Below are 22,195 nucleotides of genomic sequence, written 5' to 3'. Positions count from 1 at the left end.
TATTTTGAGTTTGTATTATTACTAGTAAGACGCCTCAGGGCGACAAGCGACCTCGCCCTTGATGTATATCGGACCAGTTACCCATATATGGAGACCCCTGGTACCCATATATGGAGATCCATGTACTGTATATGGAGATATGCTGTGAGAGCCCAAACATGCTTACTCAGTTATTCGTTATGTGAAAGTCTTATGATGACATCTGACATTATACCCTTTTATGCCCATACATAGAGATCCCTGTCTGTCACACATATGGGCTGTCTTGGCCATAATGGATTTTGTTAGTGTGGTATGTGGCCGATATGGCCTGTTAGATATGTGCTTAATATTGATGATATCAGGGAACTCCATATATGGGCATAAAAGGGATTCTCTTAGTGTGACATCACAGTGATGCCAGAGCGTCAAACCCATTCTGTTAGAGTGGTTCCCCTGACATCACAGTGATGTCAGAGCGGCAAACCCATAGACCGTAAAAAAAGTTACCGTTCAATTACCGTAGTTTTGACTTTTTCTTCTCAATTTAGCTTTAATTTAGTTTATGTGTTTACTCTAGTTTTTATTTAGTGAAAGGGCTTAGTTCCGATCGCCAAAATAAAAGCCTGGGTTCCCGAGGCCGAAGTTTTGTGAGGTTTATTGCAATATGGGGTATTTGCATTGCCTATATGCTCTACACCCCTGCTTCTTTTTTAACGTTTTTTTTTTTTTTACACCAATACTTTTGTACTTTTACTCGGGTAAATGTTAAATTCATAACTTTTACTTGAAACAGGGTATGCCTATTCTACTTAAATAAAACAGGTTAAGGATCTCAATGGAAATAGGTCTTGCCTCACCCGAGTTTCCTTTTAGTCGACATAGTATCAGTGAACTGTACTGTCATGAAACTGTACCTTTTCCTATGCAATACTTCTAATAAATAATTAAATCAATCAATCAATCAATCAATCAAAGGTGAGCACAGACCAGTGCTTTAACCTCTTGCATCCACGTCATAGGATCATAGGAGAAAGACAGCTCCTCTCTCTGCAGTCCATTTATGAGCAGACCACACTAAGACAGGCTCAAAAAAAATGTTAGCGATGCTACCCATGTTTTACATGGAGAATTTGTACTCCTGCCCTCTGGCAGAAGGTATAGTGAACCTACATGGAACTATGTTAGATTTAAAAAATCCTTTGTACCAGCGTCAACTAAAATGTTGAACGAGGCTTTGAAACAGCATTGATTGTGAGATTAGATCAACTACCTTTTTGTGCACTCTGTAATGTTGTGTCCCCCTGTATGAATGAATGAATGAATGAATGAATGAATGAAAATTGTATTTCCGTGTCATGCCAAAATTTGGCCCATCCCATATGGGATTATATGACACATTAGATATCAAAGTTAACTGACATCAACAGTCCTTCCGGTGTTTACATTACACCCTTGTTATAAATTAACAAAACCATAAACATGAACAAATAAAATTATCTCAAATAAAACAATGCAATTAACATGTATATGGTCCTCCTTCTCATTGACCAAGCTTTATCCAGAAATGAAGCAAAAGAAGAAAGTATCATATTGAAACAGTCGTCTCAGCTTCTCTGAGTCATCACACAAAACAAATTCATAATTTGGATCTACCTTATTAAAGAGTCTCTGCCTAATAGAATTATAGAATGGGAAATAGAAAACAAAATGCATTTCATTTTCAATTTCATTAAGATCACACAAACCACATAACCGATCCTCCTCAGCTGTGCCTACATATCTACCCGTCTCGATATGAAGACCAGTAAACCTGTATGTATTTCTATTATGTCTTTGTCATTGATGTTTTATGTGTGGCTGCAGCAGGGGTGAAAGCCCAAGCAAAATTTCCCTTGTGGACAATAAAGTTTACCTTACCTTAACTTACCTTACGTCCCCTTCCAGAGCATCGTGCGTGGCAGCGTCATCGGACACGGCGACTACATCTCCCACGTCATCGCGGAGATGACGCGCGTGTCGGTCAGCGGCTCCAACTCGCTGCGGAAGAGCAGCCCTGGGGCGCGGCGGCGCGCCCAGTCCATGGGACGTCTGGGAGAGCTGGCCGAGGGCCAAGGGGCCTCCTACCAGTACCTGGAGCTCAGTGACCAACACCAGAGCCGCCGCAAGAGGAGCGAGGGCGGCACCTACTGGCAGGACAGGATACGACAGGTACTTATAACTATAGGGCTAACCTTGCCTATCAGGCTTTCTGGGAGAAAGCCTTGTGTTCGTTCACAACAGGCTGTTTGGTTTCCACCTAAAGCGGAAACCACTAGAAGAAGTGGCGTCGGTTTGATTTGTTTCCCCCCTTTATTTCCCCAATCCCTATAAAAATGCTCGAGTAGCCTAGTGTAGTCTTGCCAGTCGCTACGAGTTGGACTAAAACAAGATGCATGCTCCTGACCGGTTACAACCCAAAACAATTAAGTGATCCCAGACTACTATAGGGCAGTGGTTCTCAACCTTTTCAGGCCGCGACCCCCAAAATAATCATATTTTAACTGGGGACCGCCCCCACCCTGACGAGCACTAAGAGTCGAGGCATTACATTTTGTATAACACGGTTCTATTGTGCAAATAGCTGCGAGGCGTTGTGAGCATGTAGATCGGCTATTTTCACAATTTCAGCCTCTAATATTTGACATTTTGGCCAATGTTTAATTTGTCATTTTAGGGATATTAAAAAAGTCCTGAAATTGTCACTTTAGAAATTTGCAGATAGTACCCTCTATAAACCTGTGGGTCACAGGTTGAGAACCACTGCTTTAGGGGATGCAAGTAACTGTTTTCTTTCATAGAGATTGTTCTATATTGTTAGTTGTTGGATTAATTCAAATATAAGCTCAAGATCGGCTATTTTCAAAATTATTTTCCACACATTTTGATCCTGTGAAATGGGACGTTCTGCACAATGAGCGCTTTTACTTTTAGTAGGCCTACCTTAAGTCTATTTGAGCACATAATACAGGATTTCTACTTGTAACAGTATATCTACATGCAGAATTGATTAAGAACAAATGTGAGTACTTTTCCCACAATGGTGTCAGTTCAGCAAAAGCTAAGGTATGGCTGCATGACACCTTAGCAACAGGCATGAATGATGATGATGATGATGATGATGATTACAGTGGATAGAATTATTTTACCGCAGGCACAAGTAAACAATTCACTGCCACACTTGAAGAAAAAAAAATGCCTGCTGCTAATTAACAATAATACATTGCACCTGTGCTGACCTACCTAACCGGGGAATAACCCATTTGTCAAGAGAGGTGGGATACAAGTGTTGTGGAGATACCTTGGGAAAGCAATCATTTTGTTCTAATTTGCATTGTACTTAGTTTACAGTAATTTAATAACAGAACAATCGACGCAGATAGTCATAAGCCCCTTTTCGACTGCAGCTTTAGCACCACACCACACTACACCACACCACACCACACCACACCGCACCACATAAAAATATCTACATTTTCCATTGCACAAAAGTACCCCTATCGGTAAGAAACAAATTGACCCTTTTAACTGTGATTATAATACACTATAAAGTATTAATGTATTACTATGATAATTATAATACACTATAATAGATTATAATAGTATTTATAACACAATAGAATCTATTATCATGTATTACAACTACATCCTGTTGGTCTAAATGAAAAGTCAGTGATTGATCAGTCATTATGAAGTGTTTGGCCCTGTTTGGCCTAGTTCAGACCTACTCTAGATTGGATACTTTTTAGTACCACGTTTAGTACCACTTTGACACCACTCTGCCCAGGTCCTTGTAGTGGAAAACCTGGCACAAGTGGGCGGTGTGGTGTGGAGTGGTGTGGTGTGGGTCTGTGGAAAAGGGGCTATAGAGACATTCGTGAATTTATTTTATAAAGTGCATTTATCGTTTTCCTCTGGAGCCAAGCTATGCCAGCTTCCATATACCTTGCCATACCCCATTGACACCTCTGTTTTCCCCACCACCCTCAACAGGTACGCAGCGAGAGTGGCAGCCCTAAACTGGCACACAGGACCACGCAGGCCCCGGACAGTAGAGCTCTTCCCAGGGCCACCTCCACCTACGAGATGGGGACGCAGGGGGCCCTTAGGGGCCCTCAGAGGACCGCCAGTGTGTCCGGACACCACCACACCCACAGTAGGCCTGTCAAAGATTATTTCATAATCGCCGGCTAATAATCACCAATTGTTTGATTGTCGCAATTAATTTCAATGATATTCTCCATTCAGTTAACTTGACCCGTTCAATCCATGAACTGAATTTTGAGTCAAACTTTTACTTACGGTTGGCGATGATGATTTTATTTGTGCAAAAGGAATCTACCCAATCTACCCAGTTTCCATTTTATATATATATATATATATATAGAGAGAGAGAGAGAGAGAGAGAGAGAGAGAGAGAGAGACTAACACAAACAGCAGTTTAAGTTACAGATGTGACATCTGAGAATTTCCCAGGGCCTGCCTTTGGTAAGTCAGGGGGAAACCCAAGCCTTGGCATGGAGAGAGGGGGAACGTAAATTTGTGTAATTTCACACCCGGGTGGCAATTCCGTGGAGACAAAAGTGGAACATCAGGCACGACAATCAAGGGGAAATTTCTTTAAAGCTGCTAGAGGTTTTCTGCTGACGTATAAGCAGATTTTTGGTGATTGCCTATTTTTATTTTTAAATTGTATTTTATTATATTCACTTCTAGGGGCCGCAGTCTGCCCTCAAAACGATTATTTAATCTGCGAGAAGCTCTGTCATTGGTCGACAAAATATTGTGATTAACCAATCAGGGTGTCTCTTGATCGGATTGGTTAGTCTATCAATCATTTTAGCCCCGGGTCAGCCTGTTCCTACACCAATGAGCTGCTAGTGACAGAGCTTCATGCACCAATGAGCTGCTAGTGACAGAGTTCCATGCACCAATGAGCTGCTAGTGACAGAGTTCCATGCACCAATGAGCTGCTAGTGACAGAGTTCCATGCACCAATGAGCTGCTAGTGACAGAGCTTCATGCACCAATGAGCTGCTAGTGACAGAGTTCCATGCACCAATGAGCTGCTAGTGACAGAGCTTCATGCACCAATGAGCTGCTAGTGACAGAGCTTCATGCACCAATGAGCTGCTAGTGACAGAGCTTCATGCACCAATGAGCTGCTAGTGACAGAGCTTCATGCACCAATGAGCTGCTAGTGACAGAGCTTCATGCACCAATGAGCTGCTAGTGACAGAGCTTCATGCACCAATGAGCTGCTAGTGACAGAGCTTCATGCACCAATGAGCTGCTAGTGACAGAGCTTCTCACAGATAACAGAATAGTTTTATAGGCAGACTGCGGGCCCTAGACGTGTCACAGAGACTCGATTTATTTTTAGGGAGCATTGTTAGCCGGCTGAATATAATAAAATGAAAATAATAAATAAAAATAAGCAATCGCCTTTTTTCTGATTATGTCAGCAGAAAACTACTTATAGCAGCTTTAAAGGTAAGGGAAGTGGGAAGACGTCAGATGTCATATAATCTGCAATGCAAGTTAATCTCACTAAATGAACACTCTTTACGGCTTATACAGACCCGCTAATCGCTAAGTTAAAATGTTTGTCGCAACAGGCCACGGCGGGATGAGCGGTAGCGTCAGTGTGACTGACAGGATGTCCAGGCAGCAGCAGAGGCCCGTCTCCTGTCTGTACAGCCTGCAGACGCTGGAGACCAACGCCCAGAGGCTCAACGCCCGGGCCAGAGCGCCGCCCGCCACTCAGCTGCCCGACCTCCTCACCTCCTCGTCCCGGAGCGGCGGCAGGAGGCCGCACTCCACCTACGACCTGAAGGTGAGACCAACGTTCAGTTCTCTGGAAATACGAAGGTGCTTCCTGGTTCTCGTTGAAGATGCTGTTCCCATAGACCAGGGGTTTTCAAAGTGGGTGACGGGGCACCCTGGGGTGCTGCGACGGCAGTCCAGGGGTGCCGCGAGATAATTTATATGGACACTTGAAATAATATTTAGTATCATTTTAAACTTGAACGTTATTTTCTGTCAGTTCTAATCAAAATAGCTATGATCTCAACGTTTTCCTGGCAACATAATCACTCAAATATCGTCACTGTCGGGCAGAAACCTTGTATCTCCAAGTTTCAAATGTGTACATCTTTTGGTGAAGCAAAGCCCTGCTTCATCATACAAGACTGTCGCACAACAAACTAGTGAAAACAGCCGATTTACAAGCACACAACGTGCTTGTAGATCTGCTGTTTTCACTAGTTTAGTACATTTTATAGATGATAAATACAAAATGAACGGTTTTGGACATACCCTACAAGGTTTCCACCCGACAACGAAGATATGCTAAGGTGCTGGGAGTGAAAATTATAATATAGGGGTGCCTCGGATTAAAAAAATATTAATGGGCTGCCCTGAGACAAAAACGTTTGGGAACCCCTGCCATAGACATAGAAAGGTAGAGATGCCTGCATGTTTCGTCTCTGGGGCCTATGCATCAGGGGACTGAGGGATTCCGCATCGCTTCCGCGTGCGTCACAGAAACAGTAGTTGGGAGGTCAATCAGAAGCAGAACATGTTTGTGATCCCAGGCAAGGATTGAGGGGAGCGGAGCAAGCACTCCTCTCAGGGCAACCGTTGTGGTGTATACTACCGTGACATACTGTAAGACATAATGTATTCCATAATGTCTCTGTCTCTGTCCCCCAGATAAATGGTAAATGGTGCATTTATATAGCGCCTTTATCCAAGGTGCTTTACAGAGATTGTGCATTACATTCACCCATACATTCATCAAGCATAAACCTGCTCATCAGGAGCAACTAGGGGTTCAGAGTCTTGCTCAAAGACTCTCCAACAATAACTCTGGGGCAGCCCGGGATCAAACTGGGAACCCTTCGGGAACCCTCCGTGTTCTCATGGCGGTTTCTCTACCCAATGAGCCACTGCCGCCAATAGAAAGGTAGACGCCTATGTTTCGGCTTGGGCATATGCATCAGGGGACCGAGGGATTCTGTATCGCTTCCTCGTGCATCGCTTCCATGTGCGTCACAGAAACGGTAGTTGGGAGGACAATCAGATGCAGACCGGATCAGAAACCCGAAAATGTTACTGATCCCAGGCTTGGATTGAGGGGAGCGGAGCAAGCGCTCTCAGGGCAAACAGGGGTTAAAGTTCTCAGTCCTGGGGACTGGTTTCAGTCAGTGCAGATCCGCAAAAAAAATAAAATTAAAAAATAAGGGGGAGTAGCGATGGCCACGGCGTGAATTACAAAGTCGTCAAAACGCTAGTCAAGTGATCTCCAAACTAAAAAGCAGTTATAATTTCAAGATGTGAATATTTCTATTGGCCAGACTAACCTAGAATACAACAGAACTTCAGAAGATACTTCTATGAAATTAAGCATGGATTGGCATACACACATTCAGTGATGGGAGTTAAGAACTTCAGGGAAACACCCCAAATATTGGTGTGCGTGCGCCATGTCTTGATCTTTGCAATGTTAAAGCAGCTATGCTGCCAAATATGTCGGGGTTCGACATACATTGTTGTCGGGTGGAAACCTCGTATCTCCAAGTTTCAAATGTGTCCGTTCTTTTGCGAAGTAAAGCCCCGCTTCATCACACAAGGCCGTCACACAAAGGTAGTGAAAACAGCAGATCTACAAGCACACATCACCTTGCGGTGCGAGGCGTTGTGTGCTTGTAGATCGGCTGTTTTCACTAGTTTAAATCATTTTTAAAATGAATGAAACAGTTTTGGACATACAAGGTTTCCACACCCAACAACGACGATATGTAAGCTAACAGAACCTCAATAAAGAAGGTACATTGTACATGGTCTGAAACTTTTTTCTGGCTTTAACCCCTGGGTGTTGCTACCGTGACATAACGTCTCTGTCTCTGTCCCCCAGACGTCCTGTGGTCTTCCGCTCCCCAACGGCACCAGCAGTCCCATCGCGGGGCGGCCGCCGCGCTCCTCTTCCTCCACCTTCACGGCGGGGATCTCTCCCATCCTGCCGCGGGACCCCGCCCACAGCAAACCCCCCAGCCCCTCCCAGCCGCGCCCCTCCCCCACAGGCTCCTCCACCTGCTCCACCGCGCCCACGGCCAAATCCACCCAGACCCCCAGACCCACAGAACAGATCTCCAAGCCCGCAGACCAGATCTCCAGACCCTCAGAACAGAACTCCAGACTTCCAATTCCAAATCAAGGTTAGTAAATCATCATTGTTTTTAATGACGTAATGTCATCCCTGCTTGCTATTTTAAATTTTTCTTACCTTTTAAAAGTAGTCACAGCATATCCATCTCAAGTAAGATCCAGTACGATCGTGACACACACGCATGCCGCGTCCTGGCGTCAACGAAATACATAATATAAAAATAAATAAGTTTAGTTTTAGCATTAGTGTTAGTTTAGGGGATGGTCACATTGTGGTGATTTGCAAACATTTCCGACAAAAGAGTGAAAACAGCAGAGCTACACGCTCACAACACGTTGCATCGCAACATGTTGCCTAGCTTGTATAGATCTGCTATTGTCTGTTTTTAAAGAAAACATTTGGGTAAGACAAATTTCTCTGTGATTTTAGTCCAACGTTTTTTTGGAAAGCCTTGTTTAAATGTTTTATTTTAGTTAACAGTTTCAGTGTGATAACACTGTTCCAGACCAGATCTCCAGATCCCCAGTCAACACGTCCAGACCTCCAGAACAGACCTCCAGACCGCCAGACCAAGGTTGTTAAAGGACTTTCTTTCTTTCTTTCTTTCTTTCTTTCTTTCTTTCTTTCTTTCTTTCTTTCTTTCCTAAATGTCTTTGTACCACTGAACTGCTTGCTCAGGGGAGAAATGTAATTTGTGTCAAACCAGAAACAGAATCTAAATGTCTAAAAAAAATACATATAAAAACCTGCAGATCATGTCTGTCCGTCCGTCTGTCCGTCTGTCCGCCACGTCACACATACTGAGGCGTGACGTGACACCTCATTAAAAGTTAATGAGACGTCGCATGTCAGCGTGACATGAGGTGTGACGTCCCGTGTCACACTGAAGGAGTGATCTGATGTCAAAGTTGATCCCATGCCAAAGTGGCAGCACACGGCCAGCAGTCTGCCGTCACCCAGGTGGATGTGCTCACGCGTCCATGTGCACGCGCCCATGTGCGTCTCACCCTTAGGGCGTCCTACTTATATAAATTATATAGATTTCGAAGTCGCTTTTAAAGTCGGCCTCGGGTCTAAATGGGTTAAAATTTAGCCCAGAGACTGAAGAGTGACTTCAAAATCCTAACCTACGTTTTCGTAAACTATTCCCAACCCCCAGCTCCAGACCGGACCCCCTCCAGGCTCTCGGAGCAGCCGAAACCCCCGGCGGACCCTCCCCCTCCCGCCAAGGTGACCCACGAGCAGTTCAAGGCGGCCCTGCAGATGGTGGTGGACGCCGGGGACCCCCGCACCAGCCTGGAGAACTTTGTGAAGATCGGGGAGGGGTCCACGGGCGTGGTGTGCATCGCCCGGGAGAAGCAGAGCGGCCGGCAGGTGGCCGTGAAGATGATGGACCTGAAGAAACAGCAGCGGCGGGAGCTCCTCTTCAACGAGGTCAGATCACACAGGGGTCGCGTCGGGAAATCCGAAAATACACATTGTGTTAAGAACGTTTCGGGTCACTATAGGCTAGGAACCCCATGTACGACTTTCCATGGTGGGAGTCGACTTGTGTAATGAAGTCGACTGAGTCGAGTTTTTCGTTAATGCCCTAGTGTGTGTTGCAGCTGTGATCATGAGGGACTACAGACATGTTGTAAACCATGGTGTGCGTGTTCCACCAGGTGGTGATCATGAGGGACTACAGACATGCCAACGTGGTGCAGATGTTCCGCAGTGCGCTGGTGGGAGAGGAACTCTGGGTGATCATGGAGTACCTGCAGGGAGGCGCGCTCACCAACATCGTCAACGAGACCAGGTCAGAACCAACCAGTAGGTGGCGCTTAAGCCAAATTTAGACCTGGAAAACTACAAAACAACATTTTTCAGTAGGGCCGCCGAACATGCCCAACAAGGGCGGAGAGATCTCCATATTAGGCATGGGACGATATTATAGCGTATCGCGATAAAAAAATGGCCGCGATAATTGTATCGTGGGGTACTGTAATATCGCAAAAAATACAAATAAATAAATAACATTGAGTGCCACCTTAATGTTTGCACTGGGTGGAATGTACACTGCTGTTATTAGTTGTAATTTCCCTCGGTAAATAGAATGGTCTACATTTTTTGTTGATTGACTCTCACGATCTGACATCACTGCAATGTCAGGGGAACCAAATCCCTTTTATGCCCATATATGGAAATCCCTGTGAGGCCAGGGGAACCAAATCCCCTTTATGCCCATATATGGAGATATGGAGATCCCTGTGATGCCAGGGGAGCCAAATCCCCTTTATGCCCATATATGGAGATTTGGAGATCCCTGTGATGCCAGGGGGGCCAAATCCCTTATATGCCCATATATGGAGATCCCTGATGTCATCAATATTAAGCCCATATCTGTGAATATCTAAGGGTACCAGGGTTCTCCATATTTGGTAACTGGTCCGATATACATCACTGGCCAGACGGCCAAGACATGGCAAGGAGTCTTGTCAGTACTCCCTTTTACAGCCACTAGTTGGTTACACCTATGTCACACCGCCAATAGTGCATTTGACTCCATATAAGGGCATCTCCATATACTGTATGTGCATTTCGCGGGGACTATGGGGCCCCTTCTGTTGTGTCTGCATTCAGGGTGCATGTTACCCGTTGTAGCCATCTGTCTGTGTCCCTTTTGTACCCATATATGGAGATTGCTCTAACTGTCAGTAGTTGTCCCTTTTATACCCACATATGGAGATCCCTGACGTCGTCAGTACATGTCCATACATGTCCATACATGGGCAAGCCCCCTTTTATGCCCATAAATGGAGATCTCTGTATCTATCTGTCTACATGTGTCACTTTTATGCCCATATATGGAGATATCTGTACGGTATCTTTCAGCCTTTGTCTCTTTTACGCCCATATATGGAGATCCATATAATGTGTATGTTTTGACTTTAAAGCTCAGTCACACAAAACAAAGAAACTAAAAGTTTATTTTATTTTCATGACTTTATTACAGACTTTCTGAAAATGGGACTAAATCTGCTGGGTAAAAAATATATAGAGTATACAGCAATGCTATAATATGAAATGTGAAGCTTGGCCAATGTGACCTGGGCTTCCAACAAACTTAGAGCGCTTTGTGCCAAGATATAGGCCAGATGTAGGCCAGATGTAGACCAGATGTAGGCCAGATGCAGGCCAGATTTAGGCCAGATGTAGACCAGATGTAGGCCAGATGTAGACCAGATGTAGGCCAGATGCAGGCCAGATGCAGGCCAGATTTAGGCCAGATGTAGGCCAGATGCAGGCCAGATTTAGACCAGATGTAGGCCACACTTCAGGGCCCGGACAAAGCCACATGTTGGAGCTTAGCTCCTTCCAGGAGCACTGCTCAAAACAAAATAAAGATTGTACTTCTTCAACCACTGCAGTGTGCAGAGGACCCGTAACATGTGTATGGCCAAGCCCATATATAGGCATATCGGTATATGCCTATATATGGACATATTGGGCGGATTGGCGTCTCTGGATGGAAATGGTTGAAGTAGTCCTTTGAGTTAAAATAACTTGCGCGTGTGTGTGCGCGTGCGTGCGTGTGTGTGTGCGTGCGTGCGTGCGTGTTTGTGCACGTGCGTGTGTGTGTGTCAGGTTGAACGAGGAGCAGATAGCCACAGTGTGTGAGGCGGTCCTTCAAGCGCTGGCTTATCTTCACTCTCAGGGAGTGATACACAGAGACATCAAGAGTGACTCCATACTGCTCACACTGGACGGCAGGGTAAGGCACGCACGCACAAGCACACGCATACACACACACATATGCACGGGCGCACACGCACGTACTGACAGAAAGGTGGGAGGGGCTTACTGTCAGTATCACTATCAGCTTAGCAACGAGGGTGTCTACAGTATCTCTTTTGTCTTATCACTGCTAGACCTGTGGTTCTCAACCTGTGGGACTTGACCCCCAGGGGGCCCCCCACACCAGAGTTGATTACGTCGACTAAAACTATGACAAAAATGTTTGTCCACTGTGTTTTTTCTAAATTAAAACTAAGACTAAATATATTGACAATTTCGTCAACAAAATAAAAACTAGACTAAAACGTTAGGGAGGGACTAATGGAGAAGAGAGTCATTTTATGTTTGGTTGCTCTCAGGTGTTGCGTGCTGAAAACAGCCGATCTACAAGCTCACAACGCGTCGCGTCAGCACACAACCAAGTGTAAAATCATAATTACGATGCCATCAAGGCCTGCCAAAATACATTTTAGAAGTTTGCATAGGAAAAGGTACAGTTTCATGACGGTACAGTTCACTGGTACAAGGTCTACTAAAAGGAGATCCTAGAAAAGACTAAGCTTATTTCCATAGGAAACCATTGAAGTATCTCATATAACATTGAATGACAGACGGATAGAACACAGTACTATGCAGTAGATAGGCCTATAGTCAGGGGGGAAAAAATGGGGGAAACATAAAAAAAAAAGAAAAAAAAAGAATATACAGGAGGTAAATACAAGGAAGGGTCAGGGGAGGGTAGGTAGGGCTGGGCTATGTTTTTACCAGTTGCGAACGGCTGCTGCCTGTAAGTGGCTTTTCAGGGCGATTTTAAAGAATGCTAGTGATCCACACGCCTTTAAGGCCTTCGGTAAGGTTTTCCACATTTAACTCATCCAGTGCCTATCCCGAACAAGTTCGGCTTTTTGTCTGCAAAAAACATTTTTTTTTTTTTTTTTTTTACTCACCCTGAGCTGCTTGGACCAACGTGGGTGGTCCTGGCTCGTCCAGCGCTTCCCAACGAGCCATTTTAGATGGTCCGACGATTTATTCCATTGAAAATGGTTTAAAATAAAGTTTAGATCCCCCCCAATGTTCACCGAATGTTCACTGTCGGCGGCGCGACGTATTCCAGTGTGCCTATCCCGAACTAGTCCGGCTTTTTTAATAAAATGAATAAAATTATCCGAGGCCGCACCAAGCCTGGCTCTAAATTTAAAATCTAGGCGGCCGACCGAAAGCCCTTTCCCCCGGCCCGTAATCGGGCAACGCGGCCGCATCGCGCCGCCGAATCCAATAATAACATCTTTGAAGCCCTGTTTCTCTGATCTGTGTTCTGTGTGAAGCGCGAAGGTTTTATTTACGTCTAAATCGCCGAAAATAATGCTTCTAAATGCGTGATAGCTTATAGCTATCCTGTTGCTATTTTCATCCGGGTCTCTTGTGACTCATGCACAAACGTGTACACGCACGTCACTGCCACGTGGGCGCCTGTATGTTACTACGGTTGTCAATGAGAGATTCCCTGGCCACTCAACAGACCTTGGGCGCCCCCAAGGGGCTGGCACTGGAAGCATTAAGAATGAGTTTGACCCTTTGTTTGAGTTGACTCTGGGTTGAACGTGATCTGTGGCGCTGCCTCTGGTGTTGTAATTATGGATAACATTACAGAGGATGGGATGGAGTTTATTTCACATGATGATATTTCCGGTTGTACTCTTCTTCTGGGGTCTTGGGATTGCTCGCCGTGAGCGCCCTCTATCAGAACTGAAAACACTGTTTTTTTTGTTTTTTTTTTGTTTTTTTTATGTACTTCCTCCTCAGATCAAGCTGTCAGACTTTGGATTCTGCGCTCAGATCAGCACAGAGGTTTCCAAGAGGAAGTCTCTGGTGGGAACGCCGTACTGGATGGCGCCCGAGGTCATCGCCAAGACGCCCTACGGAACAGAGGTGACCTCACAGGGTTGATTTTGAAGGCAAATCTTTATGTAGTTTTAGTCATAGTTTCATAGTTTCATTTCGTTTTAGTCATCTGAAAGGTTTTAGTTTTAGTATAGTTTTAGTCAACTAAATCTACAGTTGATTTTGTCGACAAAGTTGTATTTTTGCTATGCCTTCATGGTGTCACAATGCCTGATTTTATTCTTGGTTGCTTGCTGAAAATAGGTGATCTATAAGCTCACAACACGTCGTGCTGCAACGTTTTGAGAGTGTAGATCTGCTATTTTCAAATCGCAACACCTGAGCACAACCAAACATAAAATGACTTGTCTTTTATTTCTACTGGATCACCTCTCCATAGTCCCTCCATAGCATTTTAATATTTTTTTATTTGTTGACGAAATTGTCAATATATTAAGTCTTAGTATTGGTCATATCTTCGTTTTTGTTTGATAAAGGTAGTTGACGAACATTTTCCGTCATAGTTTTATTCAACTAAATAAATCAACACTGACGTGGGACCACTGTTGACCACGGTTGTTGTAGGTGGACGTGTGGTAATGCATTGTTGTAGTTGTAGGTGGACGTGTGATAATGTATTATTGTAGTTGTAGGTGGACGTGTGTTAATGTATTATTGTGTTTGTAGGTGGACGTGTGCTAATGTATTATTGTAGTTGTAGGTGGACGTGTGTTAATGTATTACTGTGTTTGTAGGTGGACCTGTGGTAATAGTATTGTACTTGTAGGTGGACGTGTGGTCTCTGGGCATCATGGTGGTAGAGATGGTGGATGGTGAGCCTCCGTACTTCAGTGAGACTCCCGTAGCGGCCATGAAGAGACTGAGAGATGAGCCCGCCCCCACCGTCAGGAACCCCCACAAGGTACTGCTCCACAGATATACATAAATAGCAGATCTACAAGCTCATCGCGCTATGAGCTTGAGTGTGTTGAGGTGAGTTTTCAGACTGAGAGCCAAGATTGTCAACTGAGTAAATCTAACTCTCTGTCTGTCTGTCTGTCTGTCTGTCTGTCTGCTTTCCTGCCTGTCTGTCTGCCTGTGTGTCCAGGTATCTCCGGTGTTAAAGGACTTCCTGTCGTGTATGCTGATGAGGGACACCAGGGGGCGCTCCAACGCAGCGTCTCTGCTGCAGCATCCCTTCCTCCTCCAGGCCGGGTCGCCCGACTGCCTGGTGCCCCTGGTCCAGCAGTACCGCAAACGCATGTCCACCTGCTAACACACACACACACACACACACACACACACACACACACACACACACACACACACACACACACACACACGTGCACATTGCACACACAACTAAACAACATATAACCCAAGACGGTAATAGGAAGACATCTCATCTCCGGTTTCAAATGGTAAATGGTACATTTATATAGCACCTTTATCCAAGGCGCTTTACATAGATTGTGCATTACATTCACCCATTCACACCCACATTCATACTCCGATGGTGGAGGAAACCATGCAAGGCACCAACCTGCTCACCGGGAGTAACTAGGGGTTCAGAGTCTTGCTCAAGGACTCTTCTACACCAACTCTGGGGGAGCCTGGGATCGAACTGGGAACCCTTTGGAAACCCTCCGTGTTCTAAGACGGCAACTATACCCCTGAGCCACTGCCACTTCGGTTTACTTCTGTGTGAAGTGGGCGGACGGGAAGCAGGTTGGAGTCTATTCATTTCCAAAGGGAGAGTGAACGTGGACTCAGCTTCTGAACCATTCTTTAGCCCCACGGTCACTGGACTAAATATTGGACCACAATCGTCTCAAGCCACACGACATTCCCAACATTTTCATACTAAAATGATTTTTTTCAGAGAGACAAATCAGGAGAAAATCAATGTTATCAACGACTTTTCTCTGTCCCAGTGACACACTCTCGCGGGGTCTAGCACCAGTACAGGACGTTCACGAGATTCTGCCGTCAGACGCCGGCGCCCGCTAAGGAGACCATTTGTAGGATTTGTGTACCATTTCGCCTCTAGTGGCTCACTTTGTCAGCCTTCTGGTTGGTCCCTGACTAACCAACCAGCAGGCGCTTTCTGCCTTGTTCCGCCCTGGTTCCACCTTTTTTATGTTGAATTTGCTAAAACATCATTTTTGGAGAAATAAAAAAAAAAACATTTAAAAACATGCCCAGTCACTATACTGCACCTCCTTATTATTTTTGGAGGGTGAATTACTCCTTAAATGTTACTGACTCATTGTAAAAGGTATCAACCTAACATGCTGGTTCCCAACGTGGCCACGGAACGGTGTAACAGATCCTTCCTGAGACTTCCAGAACCCGCAAGGCACCATCTGTGATATTTTATTTAAATTAGAAATTATTATTATTTTTCGTAATTAACCATTTTTCACCCAGTGCCAATTGCCTAAACTGTAACACTGGGCGCTATACTCTCCCTCTGCCAACTGGAGGAGAGCTCACGCATCCTTCAATGCACGAGGAGTGAGCACGCCGCTTCTTATCACCTGACAGGGAGGAGTTTCCCTGGTAGGACGTCTAGCGCCTGGAAGGAACACGTTATTCCAACCGTTTTTTTCCCCTCCTGTTTACCTCCCCCTTCAGTACCTCCCCCCCCCCCCCTTTAAGGGCCCAAGCTCACAAACCTGGGTCTGTCGCTAAAAATCTTTGGGAACCACTGCAACGTGAAATGTTCTTTGGTCCCGTTCCACAAGAGACTCTTGCAACAAAAAACTAAAAAAAGAACGACACACGTTTATTATTTTATTGTTATTAATTAATAATAAAATGGCTCGCTCATCATGTCTGGACCATGGCTCATTCATTTGTGAGTAAAGATGATGCTACTGTACATCATTTCTCTATTATGTTTCTGTGTACATTGCTGTGCTCGTTGTGAATGTCAGAATAAAACAAACGTCTCCCCTGTTTAATGATTATTTTGAGATTAATAATAGGCCTACATAGGGGTTTCTGACTTTCACTCGTTTTCCTGCAATGTATAATGTGACCCAAATCAGTCATAAACCTTAGAAGGATTTAGAAGACTATTAGTGAAAATAGATCTAAAAGCTCACTGAACGTGTCACATCGTTATGCGATGTGAGGTTGTAGATATAAAAAAAAAAAACTCTGTAAAATTACACAATTTATTTCCAATATTGCAATAGATTGATATTAAAAATGAAAATGGACTTTGAAGTTTCTACTTTTGAATGACTTTTAAAGCAAGTACTTTTGAATAGGCCTAAAGAGGATAGTTCACTCCCCAAATTACGTTTTCTCCTTAGGATTACCAACCTACACATTCCTAAGCCAACAATTTGAGGAGACTCTTTGTGTCTCCATAGGGAACAAAACAAGCTCTTTGTGTCTCCATAGGGCATACATGGGCAACTGGCGGCCCGGGGGCCACATGCGGCCCCCACCTTCACTTAATGCGGCCCGCAGGTTAATACTGGAATACTGATATATTATTGAGTTCAGCTGTTACAACTCCAAACATGACCTGCTTTAATTCTGTCTATATTAGTAGCTTAGTATAGTAGTATTAAAATGTATTTATTTTATGTCCAATGTAGGTATTTGTATTTAGGTTCATAAAGTTAACATAAGTATATAACTAAATGTGTTTGAAATTAAATCAAATTTCCAATTAAATACACTGAATTTCCAATTAAAAAATAACAAAAAATAATTCAGGATTCCAATTCAAAAGAAGCAAAAATAGCCGATCTACAAACGCATCGCAGCGCAATGCGTTTTGAGCTTGTAGATCGGCTATTTTTGCTTCTTTTGTATGAGATACTAGAAAGTGACAAAGTAGGACGTAGCAATATGCAATGTGGCCCTTTGGAGTGAAGGTGGAAATATAGTGGCCCTCACCATCAACAAAGTTGCCCACCCCTGCCATAGGGAATCCCTGCTGCTTATCAAAATAGAGCATCGCAGCGGAAGTGTATTCCTGGGGTCACTTAATATTCCCCATTCATTTTCGCCATAGACTTTTACAAAAATATTTATAACAATTATGTTAAGCCTCGAACCAAGCCATCCAGGATGGAGGTGAATCATGACCATATAACCTTTTTTTCTATGTGAAAACATATTTTAATATTACATTATTTGATATACTACATTTAATAACTACCCTTTTTTTAGCGATTTTCAAAATGGTCTTTTCATAGAAAAAAAGGTTATATGATCATGATTCACCTAAATATTTTTGTAAAAGTCTATGGCGAAAATGAATGGGGAATATTAAGTGACCCCAGGAATCCACTTCCGCTGCGATGCTCTATATTGACTTAGAAATGTGACAAAAAAAAAGAAGGTATTCACATATGTTTAAGAGCATGTTCTCCAATACTCTTAAGTTCAGAGGTTGAATACTTTGTCCACCACTGCTACATGTGTTCAGATACAAGGAGCTTATCAGCTGGTATTTTAAGAGACTACAGCGTGTGTGCTCTGTGTTTCTATAAGTAGACATGAGACAAGCTGCATGCTTCCATCATCCTTAGACCACATAATTAGAAAATGTTATACGTTTTGTACGTTCTCACTGAGGGTGCATGATATTTTATTATGTCTTTTGCTATGAGTTCCACTATTCTATCATGGTGTGCTATAGTACATCCCGTTGTATGCATAACAGCCAATGTTTCAATGAGCTGTTCTGTGGTGTGGTGCAGCAATGAGGAACCTGAGTGGTGTGGAAACACGCACGCACGCAGGCACACACACACACACACACACACACACACACACACACTCTAATTGTTAGTGGCCTGTTGCTGTTTTCCCCTTTTGCCTTTTTCCCTAGTGAATGTTTTTAGTGGGTTCACATTTCTTTCTTTTTTTGTTTCTTTCTTTTCCCTCTTACATGATGTCTTCACTTGCTGTTGGTTAGTCATGTTAGTTAGTCATGGCTGCCAGTTCCCACCTGATGTCATGTGTTAGTTCTGACTGCTCCAGGTTGTACTGAATAACTGCTAGCTTGCATAACGTCTTGAGACTAGGACTCAAGTCTAAGATGTACAGTTCATCAGGTGTTTTTTCTCCTCCAAAGAGGATGATACGATTTCCCACCATGCAACAGCACATATAACACATCCCTGAACACAGGCCTGTTCCCTTGGGCTCAACCTTCATCCAGCAGAAGGTTTCTGGATTGTATTTCCACAGATCATTGAAGTACTGGTCAGAGTACTGGCCACCAAATATGTACAGCTCTCCATTGTAGGCAAAGGCTGAATGACCGCAGCGTTGTTCTGGAAGGTGCTTTGCAGAAGGTGTGCTCAGCCAGCAGTTGGTCTCTGTGTCAAACACTCTGATGTTGTTCCACTTGTTTCCTCCAATTCCTCGGCCCCCAAATACAAACATCTTTGCCCCGATGATGGTGGCAGAATGGGCTGATGAAACAGGAGATAGAGTGGCAGAGCTTCTGTTTGTAAATAAAGTCCAGAACATTGTGATGGTGTCAAACTTGTAGAAGTCATCCTGTTTATGCACCATGTTGTTGTTTCCTCCATAGATATACATGACCTTCCCCAAAACACAAGCTGAGTGGTAGCTTCTCTTCTCTGGAACTGTACCAAAAACCCTGGGATTGAACCATGTGTGGGTGTCGATATCAAATGCATAAAGCACGTTGCAGGAATCCAGTGTGGGATAATCCCAACCTCCCCAGATGTAGCTGATATCTTCTATCAACACAGCTGTGTGGCCACGGCGCTTGGAGGGAACCTCAAGGTGTCGCTCTCCTCTTCCCGCTGTCACTGGAGGCAACATCATCCAGCGCAAAGACACTGTGTTGAAGATGTACACATCCATCTGACCGCTGTGATTCTTGTTGCAGTACCCTCCAAAGTAGTACAGCTTGTTGTCAACGGCAACAACAGCTTGACGATAGAAGCCATATGGTGATCCGTTGAGATGAATGGTCCAGTGAAACATTTCACTCTCCTGCAACACTGTAGATTAAAATGGATTAAATCAGTATCGTTCTGTAAATTAATGCAGTTATTTTGAGTGTGCGATCACTTATATACTGTAGGTAGAGCGACACAAACCTCATGGAAAGTTTAGCCAATCAGCGAATCCAATGCCTACCGTTCTCCCAGATATATTAATTGCTATCCCATATATGGTAACTTGAGAGTTACTTTTTTATTTTCTTCTAAATAGCAGATCTATGAGCTCAAAACATGGTACATTGTGATGTCTTGAGAGCTTGTAGATTGGATAGGCAATTGTAAATAGTAGCTGATCTATATAGGAGTTAAATTGTTTAAATTGATTTTGTACATATGTATTTACTAATCTGTCAGGGACCGCTGGAACTCCTGAAGAACCCCTGGAGGTTCCCAGACCCCACTTTGACAACTGGGTCTCCATACCGTATAAGGCTATAAATGGCCATTTCGGTCAGATCAGCGGTTCTGAACAACTGGATCTCCATATAAATGGCTATATATGGGCATATTGTTCAGATTGATGGTTCTTGACGGCTGCTGATCTGAAAGACTTCATGTCAGGCACTGCACTTCCTATACTTCCTGTGTTATTCTTTCAGCATAGGAATAGCTTTTGACTACATGTACTATCTATCGAACTCTATGTCGAACTCTATATCTATCTATAAATTAGCCAAATCTACGTATGTATGTCTGTCTGTGTTTACGTCATCCAATACGAAAACCCTTGAACAAACACAGGGTGACGACGTCATCCAATGGGAAAACCCATTGGGCCCCATAGCCAATCAGAGAGGGGAAAAGGGTGATAATATATAATATTGAGGCAAGGGCCATCAATATTATTATGAATAGTATGCTTACTATTTTGTCAACAGATAAAAACTAGACTATAATGCTAGGAGGGAATAGTGGAGAAGAGATCCAGTGTAATTTTATGTTTGCCTGCAAGTGGGTGGCATCACAGATATAAAAAGCTAGATGCCTTATTCGCCTCTGCAGTTCATTGGAACGATGTGCAACAATTCTAGCCCGGACTTCCTGGAAAAACCAAGGAAATGCTAGCCTGGATCCAGCCAATAGACCTGCCCACTCTCTGAGTGAACTGCTTCTCTTGGTCTGGTTGTGTCATATGACGAGTCTCTTGATACGTATCTTGGCGAACCGACCAATGAAATCAAAGCAAGACGGAGGAGGGGTGCGTCTAACTTTTGAAAATCAACAGAAACAGTGGAGGGAGGGGTGGCTGCGTGGCTCACCAGAGTTCTTAATTGCTCAATTTGAACTTCAAAAGGGCTCCGAACTGCAGTCATTGATTGAGCCATACAAGTGTCGAATAGCTCGTTAGTGATTCTCTCTAATCAATGAAACATCCAAGACAATGACCTGTTGGGTGCATGTCATTGAGGGGAGGGGGAGGAGGGAATGTTTTGTGTGCAAAAGTCAAACACAACCCCTCCCACCAGATCTCTTGTGATTGGGAATTTCACATTTTAAATCCCCTCCCCTTTTCAATCAAATAGAATGGGGACAACTTCAGACTCAAGCTCCAGCGCAGAGTCTGAAATCAGGCTAAGGAAATGCTGCCAGTTAAGTGACTAATGGCCAATCACAACATGCCTTTTCTGGGACTTATCCAAGGACTACACTTCAATTCAACAAAGCCAGTTCCAATGTTGCGCGGCTCAGCTGTTCTTAGAGGCTGCGTACGTAAAGACCCGGCCCCACCTGCCTCTGATTGGCCTAGCAACTACCGTATGTGTCGCACATGGAAGTGATGCACACGGATTCCCTTGGTCCCTTGATGCATATGATATGCACCAGAGCCGAAGGAGGCGTCTACCTTTCTATGTCTATGAGTGGCACGCTCTAAAAATAGCCGATCTACAAGCTTACGACGGCTAATATTCTTTGCATTAGTCAGTGGTGGAAAAAGTAGCCTACTCCCATTTTTTGTTTTTATAGTAAAAGTATCCTACTGCAATGAAGAAATACAAAGTAAAAAATAGAAACATAAAATCTAAATTTACTTGAGTAACAGTACAAACGGTATTGGTATCAAAATGTATTTAAAGTAAAAGACCTACTCATTATGCAGAATGTCCTATTTCACAAGTTTTCAAATGTATGACAAATTATAAAAGATCTTTGGGAAATAGCAGCTTTACTACAAGCTCGTAATGCGTGCTTGTAGATCGTCTATTTTCAAATGGCCGGAATCTATATAGGGCTGAAGTGGGTATGTTTTGTATTAATAATCTAAATCTACAAAGTGAATACCGTAGTCACTTAAGTTTTAAAATAATGTTTACGTCTGAGATGGAGAAGAGGTAAAAGT

At 43.8% G+C, this 22,195-nt stretch overlaps 1 protein-coding gene across 1 annotated transcript in view; it reads left to right on the top strand.

Annotated features, from left to right (window-relative positions):
* LOC308300826 (serine/threonine-protein kinase PAK 6-like) overlaps positions 1-15,122 on the top strand; it is a gene marked incomplete at both ends in the record, with an annotated part of 24,276 nt that extends 9,154 nt beyond the window's left edge. The window contains 11 exons of the mRNA XM_080744724.1: positions 1,927-2,190; positions 4,012-4,174; positions 5,637-5,854; positions 7,937-8,237; positions 8,694-8,762; positions 9,348-9,622; positions 9,853-9,986; positions 11,816-11,942; positions 13,769-13,894; positions 14,634-14,768; positions 14,955-15,122. Of these exons, the coding sequence (XP_080600850.1) occupies positions 1,927-2,190; positions 4,012-4,174; positions 5,637-5,854; positions 7,937-8,237; positions 8,694-8,762; positions 9,348-9,622; positions 9,853-9,986; positions 11,816-11,942; positions 13,769-13,894; positions 14,634-14,768; positions 14,955-15,122 (1,980 nt within the window). The remainder of the gene's footprint in view (positions 1-1,926; positions 2,191-4,011; positions 4,175-5,636; positions 5,855-7,936; positions 8,238-8,693; positions 8,763-9,347; positions 9,623-9,852; positions 9,987-11,815; positions 11,943-13,768; positions 13,895-14,633; positions 14,769-14,954) is intronic.
* Positions 15,123-22,195: the final 7,073 nt, after the last annotated feature.

Source organism: Nannobrachium achirus, assembly GCF_963921795.1.
Source record: "Nannobrachium achirus genome assembly, chromosome: 16".
NCBI lineage: Eukaryota > Metazoa > Chordata > Actinopteri > Myctophiformes > Myctophidae > Nannobrachium > Nannobrachium achirus.
The sequence above is the reverse complement of the archived record's forward strand: the minus strand, read 5'-3'. Positions and strand labels throughout refer to the sequence as shown.